This window comes from Eumetopias jubatus, unplaced genomic scaffold (assembly GCF_037043125.1).
Source record: "Eumetopias jubatus isolate StellerSeaLion01/CBP00866 unplaced genomic scaffold, mEumJub1_p1.0 scaffold_9, whole genome shotgun sequence".
In the NCBI taxonomy this organism is placed as follows: Eukaryota; Metazoa; Chordata; class Mammalia; order Carnivora; family Otariidae; genus Eumetopias; species Eumetopias jubatus.
The window spans coordinates 77,955,310-77,979,353 of NW_028274815.1; the positions used below are offsets into that span (position 1 = coordinate 77,955,310).

The following is a 24,044-nucleotide window of genomic DNA, read 5'->3' on the forward strand; positions in this document are numbered from 1 at the left end:
CTTAACATCTCTGAATCTCAATTCAGTCATCTTTAAGTGGGGGTAAAAATTGTAAATATCTGATGAGGTTATTATGAGGATTAAATGAGATGCAGTGTGTTTTGAGTATAATATCACATTGTAAAGGTTTTATGAATGTCAAGTATTGTTTGTTTTTTTAATGTTTCGATTTAAAATGGGATTTGGGGGAGCTACTAAAACATGTGAAAAACTATAAGATAAAAATAAGTAAATGAGAAAACCAGAGTCAAGAGGAACATCACATCATTCCACAGAATCATGAGGATTTTAGCTTTCTTATATCAGATACCAACTTGGCCAATCATTCATTCATTGGCTGGATCATCATTTAACTTTGAGCAGCTCTTCAGTATGGAGTGAAAGACCTTGCTTGTGCTTCAGTCTGGGAAGAAGAACCCAAAGATACCCAACTAAAACACGAGAGGGAGACAAACTATAAGAGACTCTTAATCTGAGGAAACAAACTGAGGGTTGCTGGAGTGGAGGGGGGTGGGAGGGATGGGGTGGCTGGGTGATGGACATTGGGGAGGGTATGTGCTATGGTGAGCACTGTGAATTGTGTAAGACTGTTGAATCACAGACCTGTACCCCTGAAACAAATAATACATTATATGTTAATATATATATATATATATTAATCTATAAAATGGGGATAATAGCATCTGCCCCATAGGGATGCTGTGAGGATTAAATGATCTTTGTAAAATGCTTAGAATGATGCCTGGCACATAGTATTTACTCAATAAAAGTTACCTATTTATTAAAAAAACAAAACAAAACAGTGTATCTGGAACTATGGGAGAAATGGAAAAGGATATGTGTGCCAGGGCGTGCCTGGGGAAATAGCCCTTACCTACAATGAGCTGGGTTTGCAGCTCCTTCCCCATCCTGATGTGATCTGCTTTGTGTTCACATTTCAGCAACCACCCTGGGGCTGAACGTGACAAAGCAAGAAGATGGCCGAGATTAACACCCAGATCTCCCACCCTGTGGTAAGAACCATGGACAGAGATCTTGACCACGTTGAAAATGGCCTCAGCAGGTAAGATGGGCTTTCCATTTTATGCCCGTAAAATGAGTTGTTCCCATAGCTGATCTAGACTGTGGGGTAAAGAATGGCTTAGCCTGTGGCCAACCACAGGTTGGAGGGTGCTGGCTATTCACAGAGCTCCTTCTGACTTCACTTATTTCATCTCACTTAAGCCTCACAACCCACTGAAGTAGTTTCTATTCTCATTTTAGAGAGGTGGAAAATGAGGCTCAAAACGTTATGTAACTTCTAAAAGGTAACAAAATGAAGATTCAAATATAGCAAATTAAATTAAGTTTACTGTAAAAACTTCTCCAAACTGCCATACTTTCCTGGGTACACATCAGACATTTATTGGACTACAGAGTCCAATATATGCACCAGCCATTGTCCTGGGCTCTAGGGATGTAGTACGAATCAGATGCTCAGTCCCTTGCTTCCAGTGGAAGGTCAGGATTCACACTGTGCTCATGGTCTGCAAAGAGTGGGCTGTGCCTTGCCAGTGAAGCCAATTGCCCCATCAATGACATCCCCACACAGGCAGCCATAAGGAAATCTGGGCCTTGAGTTCTACTTCTAGGCCTGTTCATAGCTTACTAGTAGACTGGGGAAAAGCCACTTAATCTCCCATGCCTTTCTTCAACTGCAAAATGGAGCAGCATCTTTTCCAAGCTCCTGGCACAATGGTGAGGAAGTGGGAGCATGCCTATTTGGTGCAAATGGACTTACATTTTTATGTTTCTTAAATTCTCAATGAGTTGATTGAATTGAACCATGAGAAACTTTATTTCCACTGAAAACTTCTCCCTCCCATGATAACGGCATATTATCCAATGACCATAAACTGCTATGACAGTCCCTCAGTGCTCACATCCCTGGTATTGGGCCCTCATCCACCATTTATCCTCAGTTACTAGTGTATATCATGTCTTCTTTCAGATGCACATTTGGTTTTTTCTGTCCAGATTCTTGGTCCCACTTCTTAGCTAACTCAGCTCATGAGCGATGGATGACAATTTCCAAAGAGATTGAGTCCCTGTAACTACAAATTTATGTAGCCCTAGGACCCCACCTTTGGGGATTTCAGGCAAAGAGAGGAATATCTCAAAGCATTCCAACAGATATTTATTGCCTCCAGCCATTTTAACTATGGTGCTGGAGCCCCAGGAATTTTTGATATGACTCAGGGCCATCAGAAATTCTCATTCTACTCAAATTTTTCCCTCCCAACTGGCTTACTGTCAATACCACTGTCCCACCACTGGGGACTTATTCCTTTAGGTTAAGCCATTGCCCCTAATTTAAAAGAAAAAAAAAGAACACTCTTAGGACAGATATCTGCTATTAAAACTTTTGTATGCATGAATAGCTTCTTTTTCACATCTGTGCTAATAAACCTCTTGGGGCAGGGTGTTCAAAGAAGATTGGGGTGGAGGGGAGAACAGGTCCAAGCATGGGGCACAGCAGTAAAGTGAAGCTCCCTGGGCAACATCGGGCTCCTGGGACCTTGGGCCCGATGGGAGAAGGACAGAAGCTGTTAGAATCAAGAATTTGAAGCAAAATGGACCTTTCCCCCATTGCTCCCTTTTGTCTTGAGTGGGACATCATCAGAGCCTCTCATGGACTTTTCAGATTCCTAAGAACAACAGGGTCTTAATCTGGCTCTTTACAGTTAGATATTCAAGAAAAGGAAGGCCCAGTTGGTGGACTGGGGCTCCTGCCCAGAATGCCTGCTTGACCAGACACCACCATGGTCCATCTCTGCCTGATTTGTCCTGGCTATGCCTCAGCCAGTGGCCTACAAGCCCAGCCTGAGGCATGGGCTGTTCAAGAGAGCTCACCGGGTCTCCTGGAAGATGACCTTTGCAAAATAAATTGCTAGCTCAATTTAAGCCACGTGGACCCCAGCGATGGGCCTCTGGCTTCCAAGAGACTCTGTGGGCTCGCGCTGGGTTTATGCACACTCGGAGGGTCGGTCAGCCACAAAGTCAGGGGCTCTGAATTGATGCCCTTCGACAATGCTATTTACCATCTTCATGGATGGGAAGAAGCCCTCCACTCTCCCTCCTACCCCCCATCTCCTGACCAGCATGATGACTAACAGGCTCGGGGTCAGGCTGACTGGGTTTGAACATTGGCTCTGCAACTGACCAGCTCTGAAAAGTTGTGCAACTGCTCCAGACTGCACTTTTCTCCTCTGCACAGTGGACTAGTACTGACCTCAGAGGGCTGTAGTGAGGTTAAAACAGGTGAATGCTCTCAGCACCGTCCCTGCTGTGTAGAGAGTGTTCAGTCAGTGCTCACTGTCAGTCTTGGGAATGAGTCTCCCTCCTGTGTGCCTTCCCTGGCGTCCCAGGCTGGAAGCCTTCTCCTCCTCTGACCTCACATAGCTCCAACTGTCCTGACATCTGGATCTGGCCATTTCCTGCCTGTAACCAAGTCATGCTTTCTCAGCCTGACCGCTAGTCTGGTCTCATTGAGCCTCACTTGCGGCCTTGCCCAACCACTCTCCTGGTAAAAGCTTGTTGACAGATTAATATAGAATCCCATGGAGACACTATGGAGATTTCAAAAAGAGAGAGAAAAAGAATGCTTCCTTCATGAGACAGATATTTGCTTTATCTTATGGAGGCAGGACTGGGTTAACAGATGGAAGTTTCTAGAATGGGTTCCTTGGCGTTACTAAGGATTGAGCATGTGTGTTCAGGCTGGGGGATGGAACAGCCTTGGGCCAGAGGCCAGGTCCACGCCCCTCCTCTGCTTCCCAGCACAGTCCAAAATCTGTCTAAATACAGACTAGTTTTCCCTATAAGATTCATTTGAACAGGGACTCTGGCTTGTACACACAAAATTTTTAAAGTTTCAAATCACTGTTTTAGGGGACGAAATGGTGTTTGAATAAACCATAGATCCTTGCTTTAAAATTCAAATCCTTTTAGGGGCACCTGGCTGGCTCAGTTGGTAGAGCATGTGACTCTTGATCTCAGGGTCATGAGTTCGAGCCCCATTTTGTGTATAGAGATTACTTAAACTTTTAAAAAATAATAAAAAACAAAATTAAAATCCTTTTAGAAAGCATATGGGAGAAGTAATTATGAAGGTTTTTCCTTACATATTAATAATTCTTTGTCCTCAATGATATCAAGAAACTGTGCTAGTAGGAACCTGTGTGTCACTGTGACCTTTGCTGAATGGCCCCAGGAAGGAGGAGATATCATGTCCCCATCCCCTGAGACATCCCTGTCCCAAAATCTTTCACCAAATTAGAGAGCCAGGTTTCTGTTTCTCCTTTTTTAAATCATTGGGATCACTTTCCTGGTGACAAACCATAAGGAAAGATGAAAACATTGCAGGAAGGAGCTCTGTGAAATGAAAACATTTCATTTGAACATGTTTTGTTCATTTGAACAAAAAAGTCAAAACGCTGGAAATACCAGAAATAAAATTGTCTTTAATTTTTTTTTCTATTTAGATCTGTTTAGTTGACTTGATTATTTAAGAGCAGTCTGGCATATTTGAAAAGATAATGCAGTAGGAAAAGACTTCAGAATCTGCGACAGAGAATTACCGTGAGGACCGAGGGCACCTCAAATCTCAGATCAATCTCTCGGTGTAGCTATTTTAGGCGAGCTTTGGGGCACCGGGGTTTGTGTCCTACCGAAGAGAAGCCTTCTTCATCCTGCTCTCTGAGCAGAGCCCAAAGCAATTATCACCAAAGAACACCATTTTCAGCCTGCTTCCCCAGGACCGAAGACAAAAATGCACTCACTTTAGTTCCCTGGTCACATGTGGCCAATGGCAGTGCCTGTGGGTCAGTCAAGTTCCTCAGGGCTGGAGAGGAGGAAAATAAAACAAGGTATGATCATCGCACCCTTGCTCTCAAAGGTTTTGTTTACTCTTATGTCTCCAAAGTCACCAGAGAAAGACACCAGGTGTTCCGCAAAGTGCAAAGCTGACGACAAGTTGCCATTCTGATGAGCACCCCTGTCTCTTCCCAGGGACAGGGGAAACGTTTACCTCACAGACACGAAGTTCCTCTTTATAAGAAAACTTAGAAGATGAGCATCACAAGTTGAAAATTCCCTTCTCCTTTGAAAACAGCCACATCATTGTGTTGTGCCGGCTGCTCTTTTTCTTGCCAATCGCCAACTTCACCAAGCGCCTTCCTGCAAAGCCATCATCACACTGCCTACAGTCGGCGTCCACAAATGGGAGGGCAGCTTCGGGGTTGTTCTTGGCCCAGACCCCTCCGCCAGCTCCCAGCAGGATGGAGCCTGGCCCCCCATCTCTCCTGCCTCTGTATTTCTCTGGGAGGTTCTGGATCCCCATTCTTCCATTGGTTGCCAGAAGTGGCTCCCTTTTTCTCAATACCTGTGGGTCCTCAGGGACTCAAAGTGTCACCTCAGACATCTGGCTCTTCTCTCTTCCCATCTCCTCTTCCACCTGCTGGGTAAAATCAGTTTCTCTGAGGAATAACTAATTGGGTTGACTAAATACCCCCACTCATTGAACGAGGGTAGAGACTTGGGAGCTAGAAGACATCAGAGAACTTCAAGCATCAAAAAAACAAGTGAGAGAAGAAAAGGCCCGCTTGGGTCCCTTGAACTTACTTCCTAGAAGGCTTTCCCTATTCTTCACAGTGAAATGTGCCTTTTCTGGACTTGGCTGTTTGAGCAATACTTAAGTCGATACTAAATCACCAATTTTTCCTTTAGTTCCTTTTTGAAGACTACGAAACTTCAGGGAGGGTAAGTGACCAGCCCACAGAACACCCAACTAATAGTTAGGTGTTAGGATAGGGATTTGAACCCAGGCCTCCTGGCTCCCCACTTTGCCCCCGCCCTTTGAGCGAGTGTCCCAGACCCAGCCCCCACATGGGAGCCCTCACTGCTGCCAGGAGCAGGCCTGCTTTGGAGTCTGGGGTGGGTTTTGCCCTCCTCACATCCTCATCAGCTCTGATGTCATTGATTCTTTTGCTATTAATGCAAATAAATCTGTTCTCAGGATGTGTCCTCACGTAATTAACAGAAAGCAGACTGGGCAGAAATGCTGGGCCAGCTTCTTGGTGCCCAGAGCTCCCTGAGGAACTGCTGGTGGGGACAGAACACCTTCACCCTTGGGATTGCCTCTGGATCTTCCGGGCACACATGCCATGATGGAGCTGCAGCCCAGCTGTTGGCTGCTGCACCCCTAACCCCACCACACACGAGCTGCTAGGAGCCAGGGACTAGAGATATGGACTCACTCACTTTCATCCCACTCTCCCTCCTCTAGGAACGGCCCAGGTTGCCTTGGAATGCACATCCTATCCTCATAGTATACAGATTATTAGAAGGGCTAGGGGATCAGAGCTTCCAAACTGCAGCGGGCCCTCTGGCAGGGTTTCCCATGAGTCTAAGGACGAAAAACATGAGTTTTTCCAGAGCCATGTCTCTAGTGGCATACCACAGGGCTCAGTCCTCAGCCACGTCCTGTTAAACTTTTGCTTTAATCAGTGCCGTATGTGAAAATACAGAGAACAGCTTCATAGAGTGGAGGAGAGCAGGCTTTAAAAAAAAAAAAAAAGATTTTATTTATTTATTTGTTTGACAGAGAGAGACACAGCGAGAGAGGGAACATAAGCAGGGGGAGGAGCCTTCCCACTGAGCAGGGAGCCCGATGTGGGACTCGATCCCAGGACCCTGGGACCATGACCTCAGATGCTTAACGACTGAGCCACCCAGGGGCCCGAGAGCAGGCTTTGACATGGGATGGAATGACATTCAAATCTCCGCTTTGCCACTTGGCCGTATGATCTTGGGGAAGTTATTTAACCCCTCTGAACTTCAGTTTTCTCTCTTATGCGGTGGTTATGTGGATTAAATGATAAGATCTATGTGGCTGGCATTTAGTAAACAGTTAATAAATGGCCTATGGTTTGTGTATTGCATGTGAACCAGATGGAGCTGGGAGGAAAGACTAGCATGGCACCACTGCATACCAAGGGTCCCAAAACATCAAGTGGCTCAGATAAATGGAAAGTCCAAAACTTACTTCCAACAAACCATTTGTACATGCACAAGATAGGACCTTCTGTCTTTTTTTTTTTTTAAGAGCCTAAAGCGTAAGCTCTTTTCTTTTTTTTTAAAAAAAAAATTATTTATTTATTTGAGAGAGAGAGAATGAGAGATAGAGAGCACGAGAGGGAAGAGGGTCCGAGGGAGAAGCAGACTCCCTGCTGAGCAGGGAGCCTGATGTGGGACTCGATCCCGGGACTCCGGGATCATGACCTGAGCTGAAGGCAGTTGCTTAACCAACTGAGCCACCCAGGCGCCCAGGTGCCCAGGACCTTCTGTCTTAACAGCAGCCCGTGTTATTAGACTGGGTGTTGGCTGATGGTAGTTGGTGATAGGGACACCAAAAGCCCACAAATTCACAAACCTACAATGACCTCTGGCTTGGGGTCCAGTAACAACAGAGTGGTCTCAGTCTCCATGCCCAGCCAGGCAGGAATGCGGGAACCTGCTCACAGGAGCACGACCATGATGGGGAAGAGCCTTGAACCTGATGAGGCGTGGCTGGGTGAGCTGGGGGATTCCAGCCTGCAAAACCAGATGTGGCACAGGTGTGAGAGCTCTCCCTTCGTGTCCCATCTACATGAAGGTGGTCATGGAGAAGATGAAGTGGCCCGCCTCTGTGTGGTTCCAGCACAAAAAAAGAAGTAGCCTTGGTCTGAGGAAGCTGAGGGACGGAAGAGCCCACTACGAAGATGGCCCAGCTGGGCCATGGGACGGTAGTGAGTGCCCTGCGGCTAGAGACGGCAGGGATGTTGTAGAAAGAGAAGTCAGCAGACCTGCAGCTGGGATTCAGGACTCTGCCTTCCAGTCCCTCACTGAGGACAGAGAGCATTTTCCTGACATTAATTATTGCTTACTTCCTCAACTGTGTTGCCACCTGGTTAAGAAGGCTGATTAGGTTGGAATGGATCATGTGATGGAATTAATTTGTCCTGCCTGGGCTCTTCAAGACTCAGAGAATGAAGTGTAAATCCCTAGGGGTCAGTGCCTGGATGGCTTTTAATCAAGTTGATCAAATTTTTTAGCCCTAGGAGATTTTAAAAGAGGGAATGAAAGGAAAATATACCCAAACACATTGGTCTTATTCCGGGCAGTTCAACAAACACCAAGGCTCTGCTGATGTGACTGGTGCTCATATCAAGCCGTGGGCACCTGTCTTATTTGCGCTCATGTTCTTCGCCCTGAATTGCACAGGCGAGGTCACTTGCCCAGCCCCCCACTGCAGGGGACAGACGTTAGGGTTTGACAAAAGGGCATAGTGGAAATGAATTTTCATGCGAAATCGCTGTACAAATGCACATGGAGGGCTAGGCCAATTCCATATGATATTCTAGGACACCCCTCTTAACCAAATACCAAATGGGCTCCTGGGAAGGCTGCCAGTCGAGCACACAAATACCTGCCCAGGTAGTATGACTGTGGTGTACCTACAGTCTGGCCTTAGCAGATAGGATTTCAGTATGCAGAATGGTGTTTGAACCAGAATTCTTGTTCTGGGATCACTGTGCCGAAACAGCTGCTGTGGTTCCTGATGGTGGACCCTGGGACACCCCCGCCCGGCGCTTGGATGAGGACCATGTGCTGCTGCCCTGCACCCTTAAGTCCATGGGCAGTGGCTGGACAAGATACCTTCCGGGGTCAGACTTGCTGTAAAAGAAAGGCCATGTTTATCTTAAAAGCTGGGATCTGCTGGATCTTGCTGGAGCATGGACTGACAGAGTGAAGACCAGTGCCGGCGGCTTTCCTCATTAAGTAGGACATCTGGCCAGCTCATCCCTGAGTGTGTCCAGGAGGGAATGAGCTTGAAATCAATTTAGCCTGCTGCATATTTGATTTCCTAGGGTCCACTCGCCGAGCAAGGAGACTTCGTCAGAACTGAAGCAGGAGATCGCCATGGAGACCAGAGGACTGGCAGAGGCCAGGCGAAGCTCCTACACCAGCCAGGGGCCCGCTAGGTAACCGATCAGGCTCTGCACTCTCCTTGGGAAGAGGGAGACCGAGGCAGGAGGAAGGTAGATGAGTCTCCGGAAGAAATGGGGGGAGGGCGCAGGGGACGGTGGTGGAGGCGGAGTTGAAGATTTGGAGAAGAGCAGTCAGAAATCTATCCCTGAGTACTATCCTCTCAGGTCAAGTGTTCTGAGCTGAGAAAAACCTAAGAAAAACTGCTGTTATCTGGAATTGCTTTCATATAAAGTGATATTGAGGTACTTGCTCAAGTCTGGAAGAATTTAGAAAAAAGCCAACCAGGAAGGGTTCCAAAAAGAATTGAGAAACAAGACCAGCCAGCCGCAGGAGAGCACTGGTGGATTTCGTGGTGCGCAGATGGCCCTAGGGACACTGTCGTGATAGCCTCTGGCAGGCCCTCTCGGGTGCATAACTCACGTCCTTGCAAAAGGATTTGAAAGATTACCCAGGTTCTGAGCTGATGACATCTGCACTTGGCTTCGAGAGCGGTGCCACCTTGAAGAAGTCATCTTACCTTTCCAGATCTCATCTGGAGACGCATCGAACAACGTGAGGCCGGCATCAGAGCCAAGTGTTGACTCACGACAGGTGCTCAACAAACGTGGGGCTTGTTATTTCCTTCCACCATTTTTTTTTAAACCAATGCTGTAGTTTTATATAGACACATGTTCTGAAGTTTTTGCTTAAGATTATTACAAAAATCAATTCCTCTAGTTATTCTTCACATTTTTCATTGCAGAGGAATATTTGTTTCACTAGCTCCTTGTAGCTGGGCATTTCCATGATTTCCGGTGTTTTTGTCTTACTAATGAAATGCTGTCTTAGGGCTCACTGACCCCAAGGAAGAGGACACCTTCACACCAGCCCACATTGAAAGGCCTGGGGGAGGGCCGAGGCAGGAGGCTGGTACAAGCTCAGACAGACCGCCTCAAGGAAAGGGAGCCAACAGGGCTCATGAGAGGGAGCGGGGGAGGCACCTGCCCTCTCCCTCTCATTTTCTCCTGGCATGTCATGATCTTTGTGATTTTTTTTTTTTTCCCCTGCATGTCTCCTCTGTTTCCGGCTTTCTCTGTTCACACATCAGCAGGCACAGGCTGAAAATGCCCTTTGCTATACGATCTTGAGTGGAAACACCCAACCCCATCTCGGCGTGGTTTTTAGTTCAGAGGCTTGAGTGACTCTCTGTGGGTGTCTTGTCCATTCCTGGGCCTGTTGGCTGAAGCTGGAGTGGGGAGCGTGATCTTGCTTCCAGCCCCTCAGCAGCGGGAGGGTGGGGGCGAGGAGTGTCCAGAGCAGAGATGCTGGGCTGGACAGGCACCTCCACGTCTGTCTGCAGCAGCGGCTGTCAACATCTCTGTGCGTGGAATGTCTTCTTGCTTTAACTTACTCTCTTAGGCAAAGTTCCCAAGTGTGTGATTAGGGCCAAGGCACACGACAGCTCATGATCTCGTTCTAGACTGCTCAGAACTTATTTGATTGAGAACAGTGGCATGCACCGTAGGTGCCAAGTCAGGACAACCGGATACCAAGAAACAGAGGTCAGGCTGTCTTCTCGTTCCCCTCTGGAAGAGACAGGGAAGGCAGGAGGCAAGGCTGAGGGAAGGCTTCTCATGGAAAGCTGGAGCTAAGATGGGCTCTGGGGACATGGGCTGACCAGTCTCAGGTGCTTGCGGCCCCGGCAGGGTCTGGCTCCAGGAGACAGGTCAGCACAACTTTCCAAGGAACTTGTGTACAAGCCTGGGGAGGAAAAAAGAGTGTGTATAACAAACAATAAGACAAGGGTTAGGAAAATAATCTAAGTTGTATCTGGGCACTTGTTCCTTTAAACCTTGTTCTAAATTTTATCACCATTTGCAGATTGGATTCTTTTCTATTCCTATGCTTACCAGTCATAACAAAGAGCTCTACAAAAGGAATGATAAGCAGAAAAGCTGCTAATGCCCCATTTGAAGGATCATGCCTTTGGCAGAGTCCAAGTGTTAAAAGGACAAAGTTATAATGAAGACAATGCCCTTTATCTAGAAAGCTCTGTCCCAGATGGCAGGTTCTGGAGGAGAAGGGAATAAGGCCCCAGCAGAGAGGAGATGCACACCTGAGCCTAGGGCCCCCAGGACCCATGTCCTGCCAGTCATCTCTGTTTCCGCCCCAGCCCTGGAAAAGAGGGCTTTCAATCTCCTTCCTCTCTGCACTGGCTGCCCGTCCATGTCCTTCCAGGATGTCTCGCCTGATCATCTCACTGCGAGCCTGGACTACCAGGCACTTACACCATGAGGCCCAGAGAACGGACTCCTTCCTGGAGCGTTTCCGTGGAGCTGAGCTCAAGGAGGTGTCCAGCCGAGAAAGCAATGCCCAGTCAAATGTGGGCGGCCAGGAGCCACCAGACAGAGGAAGAAGGTAAGGAACCAAAGGGATGAGCCACCCACACCAGGCGGGGGTGGGGCAGGAAGCACTGCTTTGCTCCTGCAGCTTAGATCCACTATGTGGGTGGCCTGGAGCACCAGCCTCGTGACCTTGAGGAAGGTGTCTGGGGTGGGGGGTACTGCATGCTCTAACAGTCACCGTCCCGAGTGCAAGAAGGATTGCAGGAGAGGAAACCCTCTAACCAGAGTCCCCAGCCTCCTTTGACCCTGCACAGAGTTTCCATCAGCGCCCCCTGGAATTGGTGCTCTCAAATGCATCTGGGGATGCTGGCCTCACCCATCTGTCTCCATCAAAGGACCCTCATCCTAGATTGCACTGTGACCCACCTTACTAAAAACCAGGGACTTTAATTGATAAGCCTTGGGAGTACCTAAATGGTACCCATAATTTTATGCATAGGTTTACATACAATCTTCTGGGCGGAAGGTCTGAAGGTTGGTCAGAATGTTCAAGAGGAGCCATCCATATCCCAGATCAGGATAGGAACTATGGGAGTGGGGAGTGTAAGTGGGGTAGGGTGGGGCGTGGGGAGAGTGTTGGCTTTTTGGTAGGAGAAGGGTCTGCAGAACAAGGGCTCTGAGCATCTTCATGCATGGCCCACCACCTGACTGGGGGCTGTGGCTGGTGCAGACATTTGAGGGAAATCTGCAGGTGCTGACTTACTGACCCCCCCCCCCCACACACACACATCCCACACACAGAGCTGCTGCCTCACCTCCTCTCTTGTTCTTGGGAAGTCTCCCCAGCCTGTGGTCAGCAGGGAGACCACTGGGCCACCACAGGTTGAATCCAGTGACACTGAGTGACAGAAGTCTCTTTAGGACCCTCTAGGCAGTCAGAGAGGAAGAGAGGTAAGGTATGGAGGGGGAAGCTGATCACCTCTCAGCCTCTCAACAGGAAGCCTCTTGCTCAGAATCTGCTTTCTGAAAAAGGGGGCTTAGAAAGATCTTTTGGCTGAATTCTCTAAGGCCAAGATTTATAAGATGTAAAGGTGAAAACAAGCATGGCTGTTGCAGAGCAGGTGGTCCTTATATAATTGCTAGAGAAAATCCTTCGTGTTTTTGTGTCAAATGAGCAGAAGAAGGGCTCAGGTGTGAGTGGCTCAAACAGGCATCCAAGGGCCCCTGGGGAGGGAAGGTCATGCAGCCTCAGAGGAAGCAGGATGGATCTTCCGGGTGCTTCCATTTTGCTTCCATGTTTGTATGTTTGTGTTGTAGGCTTATTGTAGATTATGCAGTAGATTGCAAAATATACAAGCATATTTAAGATAAAATATGAGAGTTCAAGGAAATTTCTTGCTAGCAACCACTCTAGGAGAGGAACATTTAGTCTCCCTGCTGGGAAAGGCATGGGAATTGCTGGCTGAGATGCAAAGGCCTGGCATTTTCGGGCTCACGTTTTCACCTGGGCTTGGACCACAAAACCTCAGGCTTTCTGGGCTTAGGAAGGGACCGCGGAGGGCCTGGGTGCTGGTGGGGACGTGTGCAGGGCCATCCCAGGTTCCGAGGGCCAGGCATCCTAGACCGAGAGGGGGCTCCGTGACTATAAGGCCTGTGTGCTGTTGGCTGCTGAGCCAGAAAGGAAGGAGGGATGGCAGATAAGGAAGAAGAGAAGACAGAGGAGGAGGAGGGGAGAGAGGTTTGCTACCGAGCCAGCCAGATTGCTTCAGTTCCTGGTGGGCAAGCAAAGACTTCTTTGCTAACATGATCAAATTATCTTCTCTACAAACTTAGCCTAATGAAGATGAACATTGACTTCTTTGTCCATTTCCCAGTGTGACCAGATGAGCAGAGGGTTGAGCTAGGACCTCATCAGGGTCAGGTCCCAACTCTACCTCAGACGCCTGGTCACTCACCTGAGGGTTCAGAGTGGGTAGGTGTATGCGATGGTGCAGGATGGTGGCTGATCAATCAGGGAGGCTTCCTGAGGGAGGAAGACTTGGGATTTTCCAGGCGAATCCCATTGGCAAAGCAGAATGTATGCAAAGACAGGTCTTGGTCATTCTGTTGGTTTGGCCTTCAGAGACCCCAGACACAGAGATGTGGTAAACACAGGCCATTATATCGCAGGGAGCTACACTTTCTTTCCCAATTTCACAGGGGTTGGGAAATTCCTCGGGGCACTTTCTGATGATCAGAACCTCTCCCAAGACAGTTAGAGCCACATCCTGGATGGTGAGAAGGAGGGAGACTTGAGCAGGGGTGAGCAGAAGTACCGGAATGGCATTTGGCTCGATGTTTAACATCATAGAAGAGAAGAGGCTCCCTGAGAGCCAGGCAGGAGTATCACCAGCCAGCGGCTTTGGTCCTGGCTGTCCTCTGTGAATGGTCTGCAGTGACGATAGACAGGCAGCTTGAGGCCACGCTGGCTTTCTTAAACTAGCTGTGTCAACAACACATGTATTAGCAACCGAGCCCTAGGAGGTAATGCCTTTTCCTAGAGAACACCAAGAAGGAGGACTGCTCAATTCAGCTTTATTTTTTTTTTTAAAGATGTTGTTTATTTATTTCATAGAAGAGAGACAGCGAGAGCAGGAACACAAGCAGTGGGAGTGAGAGAGGGAGAAGCAGGCCTCCCGCCGAGCAGGGAGCCTGATGCGGGGCTCGATCCGAGGACCCTGGGATCATGACCTGAGCTGAAGGCAGACGCTTAACGACTGAGCCACCCAGGTGCCAGCGATTCAGCTTTAAATAAACGTGCAGTTGGGTGCACAACCAGCCTCCACTCTCTACCCAGTTCTTACAGAGACCAGGGTGGCGGGCTTGGAAGTGTTAAGATTAATGTGGGGACAAGGGCCCAGGGCAAGATAGACTCAAAACTGGGACAGTTCTGTCCACGTGGGGTCTACTTTTCGCCCTGCAAATCAAGTCAGATGCAGCTGCTGTGATTGCGTTTTCAAGGTGGGGGGAGGGCGCCTTCTGAGAGCCCTGCCCGCGCAGATGAGGGGAGCAGGTTGCTGCGGCTGCTGAAGGTGCTCAGCCGCTTCATCTGAGTGCACCCCAGATGGCAGGTGCAACTCGGCTTCATGTCTGTGCTCCTCGTAGCTCCTGGCACACTGCCCGGCACATGGTTTAAACTGAATGAAATTGAGTGGAACGCGAGGCCAGGATTGGGTGGGATTCACATAGCAACTCTAGTTTATTCAGAAGACTCAGGTTAGCCAAAAGTTCATCCTCTCTTCCCACAAGGCTTTACTACAGCTAACCAGTCACAAAAAAGTGTTTGTTCTGGATGCTTCAAGCTGTGTGGAAAGGCCCAGGGCACAGGGGTAGGGTACCGGGATAACCACCTAGGGCGAATGATCCCCAGCAGTTGGAACTGAGCTCCGATTCCCATGCTGCATTCTGTTTACTTCCCTGCAGTGGCTGGCCCCTGGCCAGAAACAACACCAACACCTGCAACAACTCAGAGGAGTGAGTACCTCTGCTCCCCAGCAGAGTCCCCTTGCTTTCCCTGGTCCCACCGGCCACCTTCCTTCCCGTAGATGCCCCGGCTCCACCTCCCTGCTCAAACACGTCTGCTTCCCGGGACACCGCTAGACTAGAATCCCGTTCCTTTCATCCAAATACCATCCCTGTGGACAAATGGGGAAGGGACCTGGTCCATATGACTTCTTGGAGCAAGCCATGTTCTCTCTTCCCCTCATTTTTCTCATCTATAACGCAAAGGGGTTGAATTGCATAAATGTCTTAAGTCTTGACATCTTCTATCGCTACGTATTTGAGGGTGCAAACTCTGAGTTCCTTTACAGAGCTGTGCATATTCTCCTTCATGATGAGAATGCATTTTCCTTTCTACAACCTCAAGCTCCAGGGGGTCCCAGTGAAATGCCCTACCCTAAGGCCAATCCAGGCCAATTTGGAGCGTGTGATCAGGACAGTGGGAAGAGGAAAATTAAATATTTCCAGAGACTAGCCTCTTGAAATGGTGACCTGCTGTAATTACTTTTTATCACCAGATGTTGAGCTGGCAGATCAGTTTGAGGTATGATTCTGGCAAGTGCCACTCAAGCGTCCAGGGAGGGTGTGTGCATGTGTGTGATCTTACACGTGTGTTAGCGTGTGTGTGTGTGTGTGTGTGTGTGTGTGTGTGTGTGTGCGCGCGCGCGCGCACCATTCTCCAGCCTTCTTTATGGAGTACCATGGGGGTAGGCACGGGAGGAAGTCTCAGTTGGAGCTTAGGGAAAAAACCATCAATAATCAGCAAGAAATCTGAATTTCCTGACTTCCATTTGAAAGAGAAATGTGCCAAGACTTTTTCTTATTTCCCTTTGTTCCTTGGAAAGAAGTTTTTCCCATTTTCCTCCATGAAACTTAGTTGCATTTTGTTTGCATAAATATCGATATCCAATCCCGAGACTCAAATGCCAGCAGTCAAGATAAATGAAATTATTTAATCTGCAAAACAGCAGCTATTGTGATATGTGCTTGATCTAAAGCCAAGCTTGATATTAAACACCCTTGAAACCCTGGTGTTGGGTTCTGCAATCTGAGAAAGGCTCAGGGCACTGGAAAGCATGGACAGAGGTCCTGCGGGTCTCTAGCCTTCCCTGTTCTGGGGCTGGGATGTAGACGAGGATGGAGGGGGATAGTGTTGGCTGCATCAGGCTCTTATACATTTTTTCAGAGGGGTTCGAATCCTGGATCCACACTGCAGTCCAAGGATCAAGGGACAAAATTGGGGACTGTCCCAAAATGTGACCATCTGGGCACAGAGTTACAGAAATAACTCTTACGGACATCCTTCCCCATTCTTCCACCACGTTTCTGGCATTTTCACTTCGTCTTAATGGGTCCTGAATCATTTTTCTCTCTCCCGGAGCAAACCGCTCCCAGCCCAAACTGGCGTTGTTTTGCGGCTCTGTATAGGTCTTTCAGGGCAGTGCTGGGTGGATTCAGAGATGCAGTTGGATGGCGCTGCGTCTTTCATAGGCCCACAGCAGGTTGATAACTAGGGAAAAGGCCAGGGCCTGTAACCCCCAGCCACACATCCTGGCCTGGTGTAATTAAACTCCCAGCCGGTCTAAGCTTGCCTGATAAGCTTGTGGGCAGCGCCCTCTGCTGGTGCCTTGACATTAAGACCAGTGGCGGTAAACCCTTCAAGCGACAATGCATAGTTGAGTCAAGAGGCCGGAAGATGGGTAACTGTCTTTGCTCTTCTCATTTAATAAGTTTAATACTTTTTTATTTTTATTCAATTTATTTATGCACTCACTTTCAAAAACTTGGAAAACAGAAAAGCACCCATGAGCATATACCCTTAAAAAATATACTTCATTTTAGTAGTGGAATCCCATTATCAGAGATAACCCCTCTTAACATGTTGGGAAATAGCCCTCCAAGTTTTTCTATATATACTGAATAGATAGATAGATTATAGATAGATAGATAGATACATAGAAAGAATGAATATATTATATAAAAATATATAATGTATATACTGGTATATACTATATTATAATTATTATATATCCTATATAATAATTATTTTATTATTATAATTACACATAATTACATATATGATATATAGATATATATTGCGATCAATATATATCATCTCTCTCTATATGTACTTTCAATACATATATGCTGGTTAGGTGCATTTGTATCCCAATTCAGCCACAAAGAGCTTTGTGACCTTGGGCAAGTTACCTGACCTCTCTGTGCATGTTTCCTGACTTGTAAAATAGGGTTTGTGTTAATGTCTTACTTGCAGGGTTGTGTGAAGACTAAATATGTGAGTACATGTACAATGATTAGAACAGTACCTGGTCCATAGTAAGTGCCCAATAAATACTGACTAGTGAGGTAAGCGGAACAATTTCAGTACCGCCTCCCTAAAGATGGCTACATCCTAATCTCTGGAACCTGTGGAGAGATTACCTTATATGGCAAAGGGAACTTTGTAAGTGTGATTAAATTTGAAGACCTTGGAGATTATCCTGGATTACCAAGCAAGCCCAATGTAATCACATGAGTCCCTAAAAGCAGAAAGGGGAGAAGAGTGGGTCTGTGAGATGAGATGGAAGGAGGAACAAGAGGGATTTTCAGTGTGAGAAGGACCCAACCAGCAACTGCTGGCTTTGAAGAAGGAGAAAGGGGGACACCAGGCAAGGCATACAGCAGCCTCACAAAGCTGGGAATAGCCCCCTCCATTTTCAGCAGCAAGAACACAGGGACTTTGGTCCTACAGCTTCAAGGAATGGAACACACTGCCAATAACCCCAGTGAGCAGGAAACAGATTCTCCCCCAGGGCCTCCAGAAAGAAACACAGCTTGCCCGCCCCTTGATTTTTGTCCCATCAGACTTGTACCAGACTTCTGATCTACAGAACTGTAAGATAACACACGTGGCTTGTTTTATGCCTCTATGTTCTTGGTGATTTGTTATGGCAGCGGTAGAAAACTAGTAATGCAAGCTTTTGATACCAGGAGGGGGCTACTGCTGAAACAAATACCAAAGAGTGCAGGAGTGGCTTCGGAGAAGACTCCAGAAGAATTCTGAGGAGCATAACAAAAACAAAACAAAACAAAACAAAAAAACCTAGACTGGTTGAATAGGTTGGTGGTAGAAATATGGACATTAAAGACTCTGCTGATGAGGACTCAGAAGCAACCTTGTTGCTGGAATGACTGTAAACAGACTATTAGTAGGGACCCGGGGCTTTAAGGATGCTGCTGGTGAGGACTCGCAAAAAACTGAGGGGCAGGCTATTGGAAACTGGAGAAAGGGGAATTATTGCCTCATGGTGGCAGAAAGCTTAGTGCAATTATGTCCTGCAGGAAGGGTGGAAAGCAGAACTTGTAGGCAATGAGCTTGAATATTTACTGGGTATTTCCAACCAAAGGTGTTGAAGGTCCAGCCTGGTATCTTCTTGCTGCTTATGGTAAAACCCAAGAGGAGAGAGATACGTTGAGGGAAGAACGGTGAACAAGAAGGAAACAGGGCGCCTGGGTGGCTCAGTTGGTTAAGCGACTGCCTTCGGCTCAGGTCATGATCCTGGAGTCCCGGGATCGAGTCCCGCATCGGGCTCCCTGCTCGGCGGGGAGTCTGCTTCTCCCTCTGACCCTCCCCCCTCTCGTGCTCTCTATCTCTCATTCTCTCTCTCTCAAATAAATAAATAAAATCTTTTAAAAAAAAAGAAGGAAACAGGACTTCACGAATTTGGAAATCCTCAGCCTACTCACATGGAAAAGATACTAAATTTTAAAAACTGTCAGGAAAGCGTGCTTTGAGAAAATGTCGAGGGTGTGGCTGAACAACCTTTTGCTAATACCTCAGAAAGATCCAAAGTTCTGAGTTCAACAAAAGACTCCCTAAAGAGATGAAAGGTGTGACTCATAGCTTCCCTCTGCCATCCCGGCAAAAGCCAAAGATTAGAGAAGGGATTTCTCAGACAGATCTGTGGATGAGCCACTTGTCTAGCACAGTGAATCCCTCTGATACACATGACCTGGAATGTTCTGGAAGATTTTCTGCCACCTGAAACATGGCCAGCTTGGACCTGAAGGGGCAGAAACAGCATGAAATGGAGGGGGACTGTGGGACTGCTAAATTCTAGATGCAGGAAACAAGTTGATTAGAATATTCAGCTACAAACAGACAGGTGCTCCCTTTAAGGAGGAAGAAAGGATAGCTCAGAGGGCAGAGCCTTGAGCCCAGAGGATGGAAGCATGAAAACCACAGAGGATTATCTCAGGCCTTGAGACAGAATGACTGTTGCCCTGCTGGATTTCAAAATCACTTGGGACCAGTCACGCTCTTGTCCTTTGTTCTTCTCCCTTTGTGAACCAGAATATCTATAACTGATATCCTATACCTGCCCTCCCATGGTACCCTTGGAGCAGATGATTTGTTTTAGTTTCACAGGTACACAAGTAGAGCGACTCACACCCAGAGTCTCACCCATACCTGGTTTAGATGATAAGATTTGGGACTTTTGAGCTGATGAGACTTTTGGACTCTGAATTGATGCTTTAATGGGATGAAACTCTGGGGGGTCTTGGAATGAGGGTGAATGAGTTTAGCCCATGGGATGGATGTAAATGTTTGAGGGCCAAGGGACAGACTGGGGTAGGTGGCCCAATGGCTCCCCCGAATGTCCATGCCTTAATCCTCACCTCCTATGACTACATTAGTCACATAGCAAAAGGGACTTTGCAGATGTGATTAGATTTCAGGACCCTGAGATGGGGAGATTATCCTGGATTATCAAGGTGGGCCCGGTCTAATCACATGCATCCTTGAAAGTGGAGAATCTTTCCAGCTGCCGAGAACCAGAGAGATGGTATCTGGAGAAGGACTCCACTTGCTGTTGCTGGCTTTGACCATAGAAGAAGGATGCCATGAACCAAGGTTGCAACAGCCTCTAAAAGCTGGGAATGCCCTCGGCTTACAGCCAGCAAGAAAAAGAGGATCTTGGTCCTCTATTTGCAAGGAATTAAATTCCACCAACAATCCAAATGAGCAGGAAACAGCTTCTCTCCTGGAATCCTCAGAAAGGATCACAGCCCTGCCCACACCTCAGTTCCACTACGGGGAGACCCATACCAGACTTCTGACCTACAGATCTGTGGCTTGGGTTGTTTTAAGCCATAATTGGTGACGGTTTGTTCTGGCAGCAATAGAAAGTTCGTGCAGCTATTATTCTGAGCTTTTATTGCAGTCTGCTTTTCACTTGGCAAAATATTAGAAATGTTTTCCTGTGTCATCAAATACTCCTCCGCAACGTCATTTTGAGGGGCCTCATAGAATTCCAGTGTTGACAAATCTCCTCCTGTTGCAGGATTAGATTGCTTATGCTTTTGACTGTTAGAAATAATGGTGGTTGTTACTTTTCCATATGCATATTTGCACCCATCCTTGATTACTTCCTTAGGAAGTGCTGTGTAAAATATATTGGTCTTTTTCAATGAGTGTTTAATTAACAGGTGCTTATTCTCAACCGGGGCCTTCCTCCAGGACACGGAATAGGGGGATCAGAGGAGCCTGTGGATGATTCTGGTGGGTTCCCCGGAGGCAGGCAGGGTCCATTACCTTTCCACTTGGTTTCCTCAACCCTTCCATGAACAATAAAGCCTGCCTTGCAGACCTCGTGTAACTATTAACAGACAAGCTTTGTAATAGTGCTAACGCATAAAGATGTGCCATAAAGAGGAAGCAGAGTCAAGCCATGTGTTGAGGAGACACCTGCACTCACAGGACCTCCCTGCAGATGTAGATGGAAGGGGACTATTCAGCCCCCCAGCCTCACCGTCCAGCAACGTCTAGATAAGTCTCTGAACATGGCGGCATTTGCCTCAGACGACTCTAAGATTTGCCATTTGATGGCAGACCTGTTCCTGCCTGTGTGTATTTTGCTTCCCTTCTCCTTCCCTGGCTTCCTCATTGAGGGCCAGGCTTTCATTTGATACACAGGTGGGTTTTGAGAACAGCCAACAAGCCATGCCCTTCCCTTCAGAACATGTGACTTCCGAAACTCCAGGTGACTTTTCTGCCCCCAATGTGTGGATGTGGGTTCATTTCCCTTTACCTCAAAATGTCTCTGGTCTCAAGCTCTTTGTGACTTCCCAGGGGCTCATGAAAGTCGGTCAGAAATTGTAGAACATTAAACTGGACCACTATGGATACTTTAACGTACATGGTGTATGCTTTAAGGGGGGTGGTTTACCTCAAACCACCAAGCAATAAAATCAGTAACCTCATTTCATCCCAGGGTTCTAGATCTAACCATTTCCTACACCGCGCCCTCTCCTCCTTGTGACTGTTGCCCACCCTCTCCACTGTGGTAGGAGTAGTGTCCTTGGCCTATGGAAATTGCTAAATGTCCCCCTGTATCATCCAGTGACAAGGCGAAAAAGGAGGAGAAGGAGAAAAAGGAAGAGAAAGAGAAAAACTGCTCAAAACAAGAGGAGTAAGTACTGAGAAGAACTGCCTCCAACGAGGGGGTGCAGAGATCACAGCAGGCCTGGCCCATCCCTGGGTCCTGGGAGTCGGAGAACTGCGCCGTCAGGCCTTGGCGTCGGCCCTGGAGAGGGGCTGCTTAGTGGTGTGGGAGCAGAGTTGGTCCCAGGTGGGGATCAGGCTTCCTGAGACGGTGTGAGGGGCCCACTCTGCAGGGAGAGTCCTGCCCCAGCTCTGAGCACCCAGAGGGGGCTTATAGGTTCAGAGGGCTGTCTGCAGCCTTGGGTGAGCAACTAGGGGCTGTCCCTGTGAGCCTGCTCCTGTGCACCCCCCACCCCACATTCTGTTGGTCTGTACCGTCGGGGTAAGCTGAGGCCTACTCCTGGGCACTAGGAAATACTATATTCTCAAACTTCACTCCAAACCCAGCGGTGATGTACATTGGGAACATTCCAAAGCCCTGTCAGTGAGCTGTTGATCTTGCACCCGCTGAGTCCAGGCAAAGGCAGAAAGACATCCTGGGGTCTCCTCCGAGGCATGGGCGCAGCTCTGCAGGCCTGGGCCAGCTTGTGGGGCTTATGGGGTGGGAGAGAAGACACATGGCCCCAAAGAAAAAGAAGAATCTCCAGCACCACCTCTAAACTCTAATCCTCAGAAAATCCTGAAAATAAAAACAGAAAGCACCCTAAGCTGTTGCTTCCTTCAGTGTCGGCCCACATAACCTAGATGTTTCCCAGGCTAGTTGGTTTTTGATGGGGAGACAGGATCCAAGCGCCTGGACATGAGTCTTCAGATCATCTGCCCAAATGCGATTAGCTCCCGAATGCACTGCTTCAGAACCACTGGGCAGTGTGTAAATGCACATCTCCAGCCCCAGCCCTGGAGGGTTCTGGGTGGGCCCTGGGAATCAGCGTTTTCACAGAGCTCCCCCAGATGGTTCCAACATTACCATGCTGCATTTGATTCCCAGCATGCTGAAGGACATGGGTGATACCATGGGCACATGGGAATGTCATCACCATGATTTTATTGTCAGCTGTGGCTCCCTGAGGAGCTGAGCTAGGAAGGAAGGACCTCCAGAGTCTGCCCTCTCCCAGCCTGTGCCCCCATGTAGGGATACCCCATGTGACTCCCCGAGACTGACAGAACGTGTCTCTTGAGTTTAGCCTGCAGTTGCCGTAGGGTCTCTAAGCTAAACTGAATCTCGAAGACTGTCCAATGTTGTGATCTTTCAACACGCTGCATTGTTTGTGTGTCGATGTTTCCAGAAACAAGGACAGCGTGGTGGTGGACCCCTCCGGCAACATGTACTACCGCTGGTTGACTATCATTGCCCTGCCTGTCTTCTATAACTGGTGTCTTCTGGTGTGCAGGTAGGGGCGGGGGCAGGGTATCCACACAAGGAGCGGGTAAGGGTGGAGGGTCCAGGAAGGGTGAGGGCAGTCAGGCCTCAAGACAGAGCTCTGGGTCCCACTCAGGGGACTGGATTTCTGGGCGCCACATGGCCACCATCCAACTGAGTGTACCCGCTTCTCCATCAATAAGGAGGATCTAAAAGCGTACCATCAGAGTTCTCTGAAGCACTGGTGAGGACCTGTGCTTGTTATGGACAGCGAGGGTCCTGTCGAACATTCTTAATCCAGCTGTAGGAGGAAGATGCAGGGGCGAGTAGCTACTCTTCCGAGGGGAAGTGGGTGGGGGTTGGGCATTCCTGAGCAGCAACAGGACAAGGACACAAGGGAAGGGCACAGTTCTCTGACTGTAAGCTGTGGGCTGTGGGTCTCCCCAAGCAAGCTGCAGTGCTGGGGGGCAAGCTGCTGCCCTTGTGAGGGCAGCCGGGGCCTTTGGGGTGCTCCTGAGAAGGCCTGCAGGACAGGGATGCAGGGCGAGGGTAGATGTGGGCTTCGGGAAGTTCCCCCGCAAATGTACTTTTGGGATGCAAGGCAAGCTGTTGCTCTTCCGGGGAGAGCTGGAGGCTCTGGAACTTTCCTAAGCAAGCTGTAGGAGGCAGGTGCAGGGTGAGCTGCTAACTCCTCTAATAAGGGATCAGGCGAGGGAGGGTTTAGGGTCTCCTAGGAAATCTGCTGCATGGCAATACAGGGGCAGGATGCTGCTCCTCTGAAGGTAGGCTGGGGGTCTGGGCTTCCCTGAGCAAGTGTACAGGATGGGGGGGTGCCAAGGGGCTATGTTCTCCTGAGGGCAAACAGGACCTTTGAGCATCCCTGGGCAAGCTGCAGGCCAGGGAGGCAGGGCCGGCTGCTGCTGTCCATGGACAAGCAGGGGCTGTGGGGCATTTCTGAGAAAGTCTGTAGGAGAGAGAGGTAGGGACACCTTGTCTCTCCTCTGATGGCGTTGGTGGGAGTCTGCGGCCTGAGTGAGGTGCCGGGCAAGGGTGCAGGGAGAAGAGGCTGTGTTTCCTGAGTGCTGGGCTTTGCAGCCTTCCTGCGCCAGCTCATGACACAGGCCTGCAGGGGTGAGTATGGGCCTTCCCATGGCAGCTGAGGCTTTGGGCACTCTGGAGGGGAAGGGAGAGGCTACCCTTCTGAGGGGGCAGGGGTTAAACGGGGAAGCTCCTGAGCAAGCAGTTGGAGGACAGGGGGGCAAGAGGTGCTGCTCTTCTGGAAGTACGCAGGAGGCTGTGGGGCTTT

General features: G+C 48.5%; 1 protein-coding gene across 3 annotated transcripts in view; it reads left to right on the forward strand.

Annotated features, from left to right (window-relative positions):
• The first annotated feature begins 977 nt into the window (after window positions 1-977).
• The window catches only part of CNGA3 (cyclic nucleotide gated channel subunit alpha 3), a 28,207-nt gene continuing 5,140 nt past the window's right edge, over window positions 978-24,044 (forward strand). Inside the window, exons 1-6 of one of the 3 annotated variants that reach the window (XM_028104084.1) lie at window positions 978-1,063; window positions 8,949-9,062; window positions 11,287-11,466; window positions 14,856-14,906; window positions 21,338-21,406; window positions 22,665-22,769. In XM_028104084.1, the coding sequence (XP_027959885.1) occupies window positions 978-1,063; window positions 8,949-9,062; window positions 11,287-11,466; window positions 14,856-14,906; window positions 21,338-21,406; window positions 22,665-22,769 (605 nt within the window). Of the gene's footprint in view, window positions 1,064-8,948; window positions 9,063-11,286; window positions 11,467-14,855; window positions 14,907-15,653; window positions 15,657-21,337; window positions 21,407-22,664; window positions 22,770-24,044 lie in introns of all 3 variants that reach the window. The other 2 variants (XM_088026219.1, XM_088026218.1) reach the window with 2 other exon arrangements.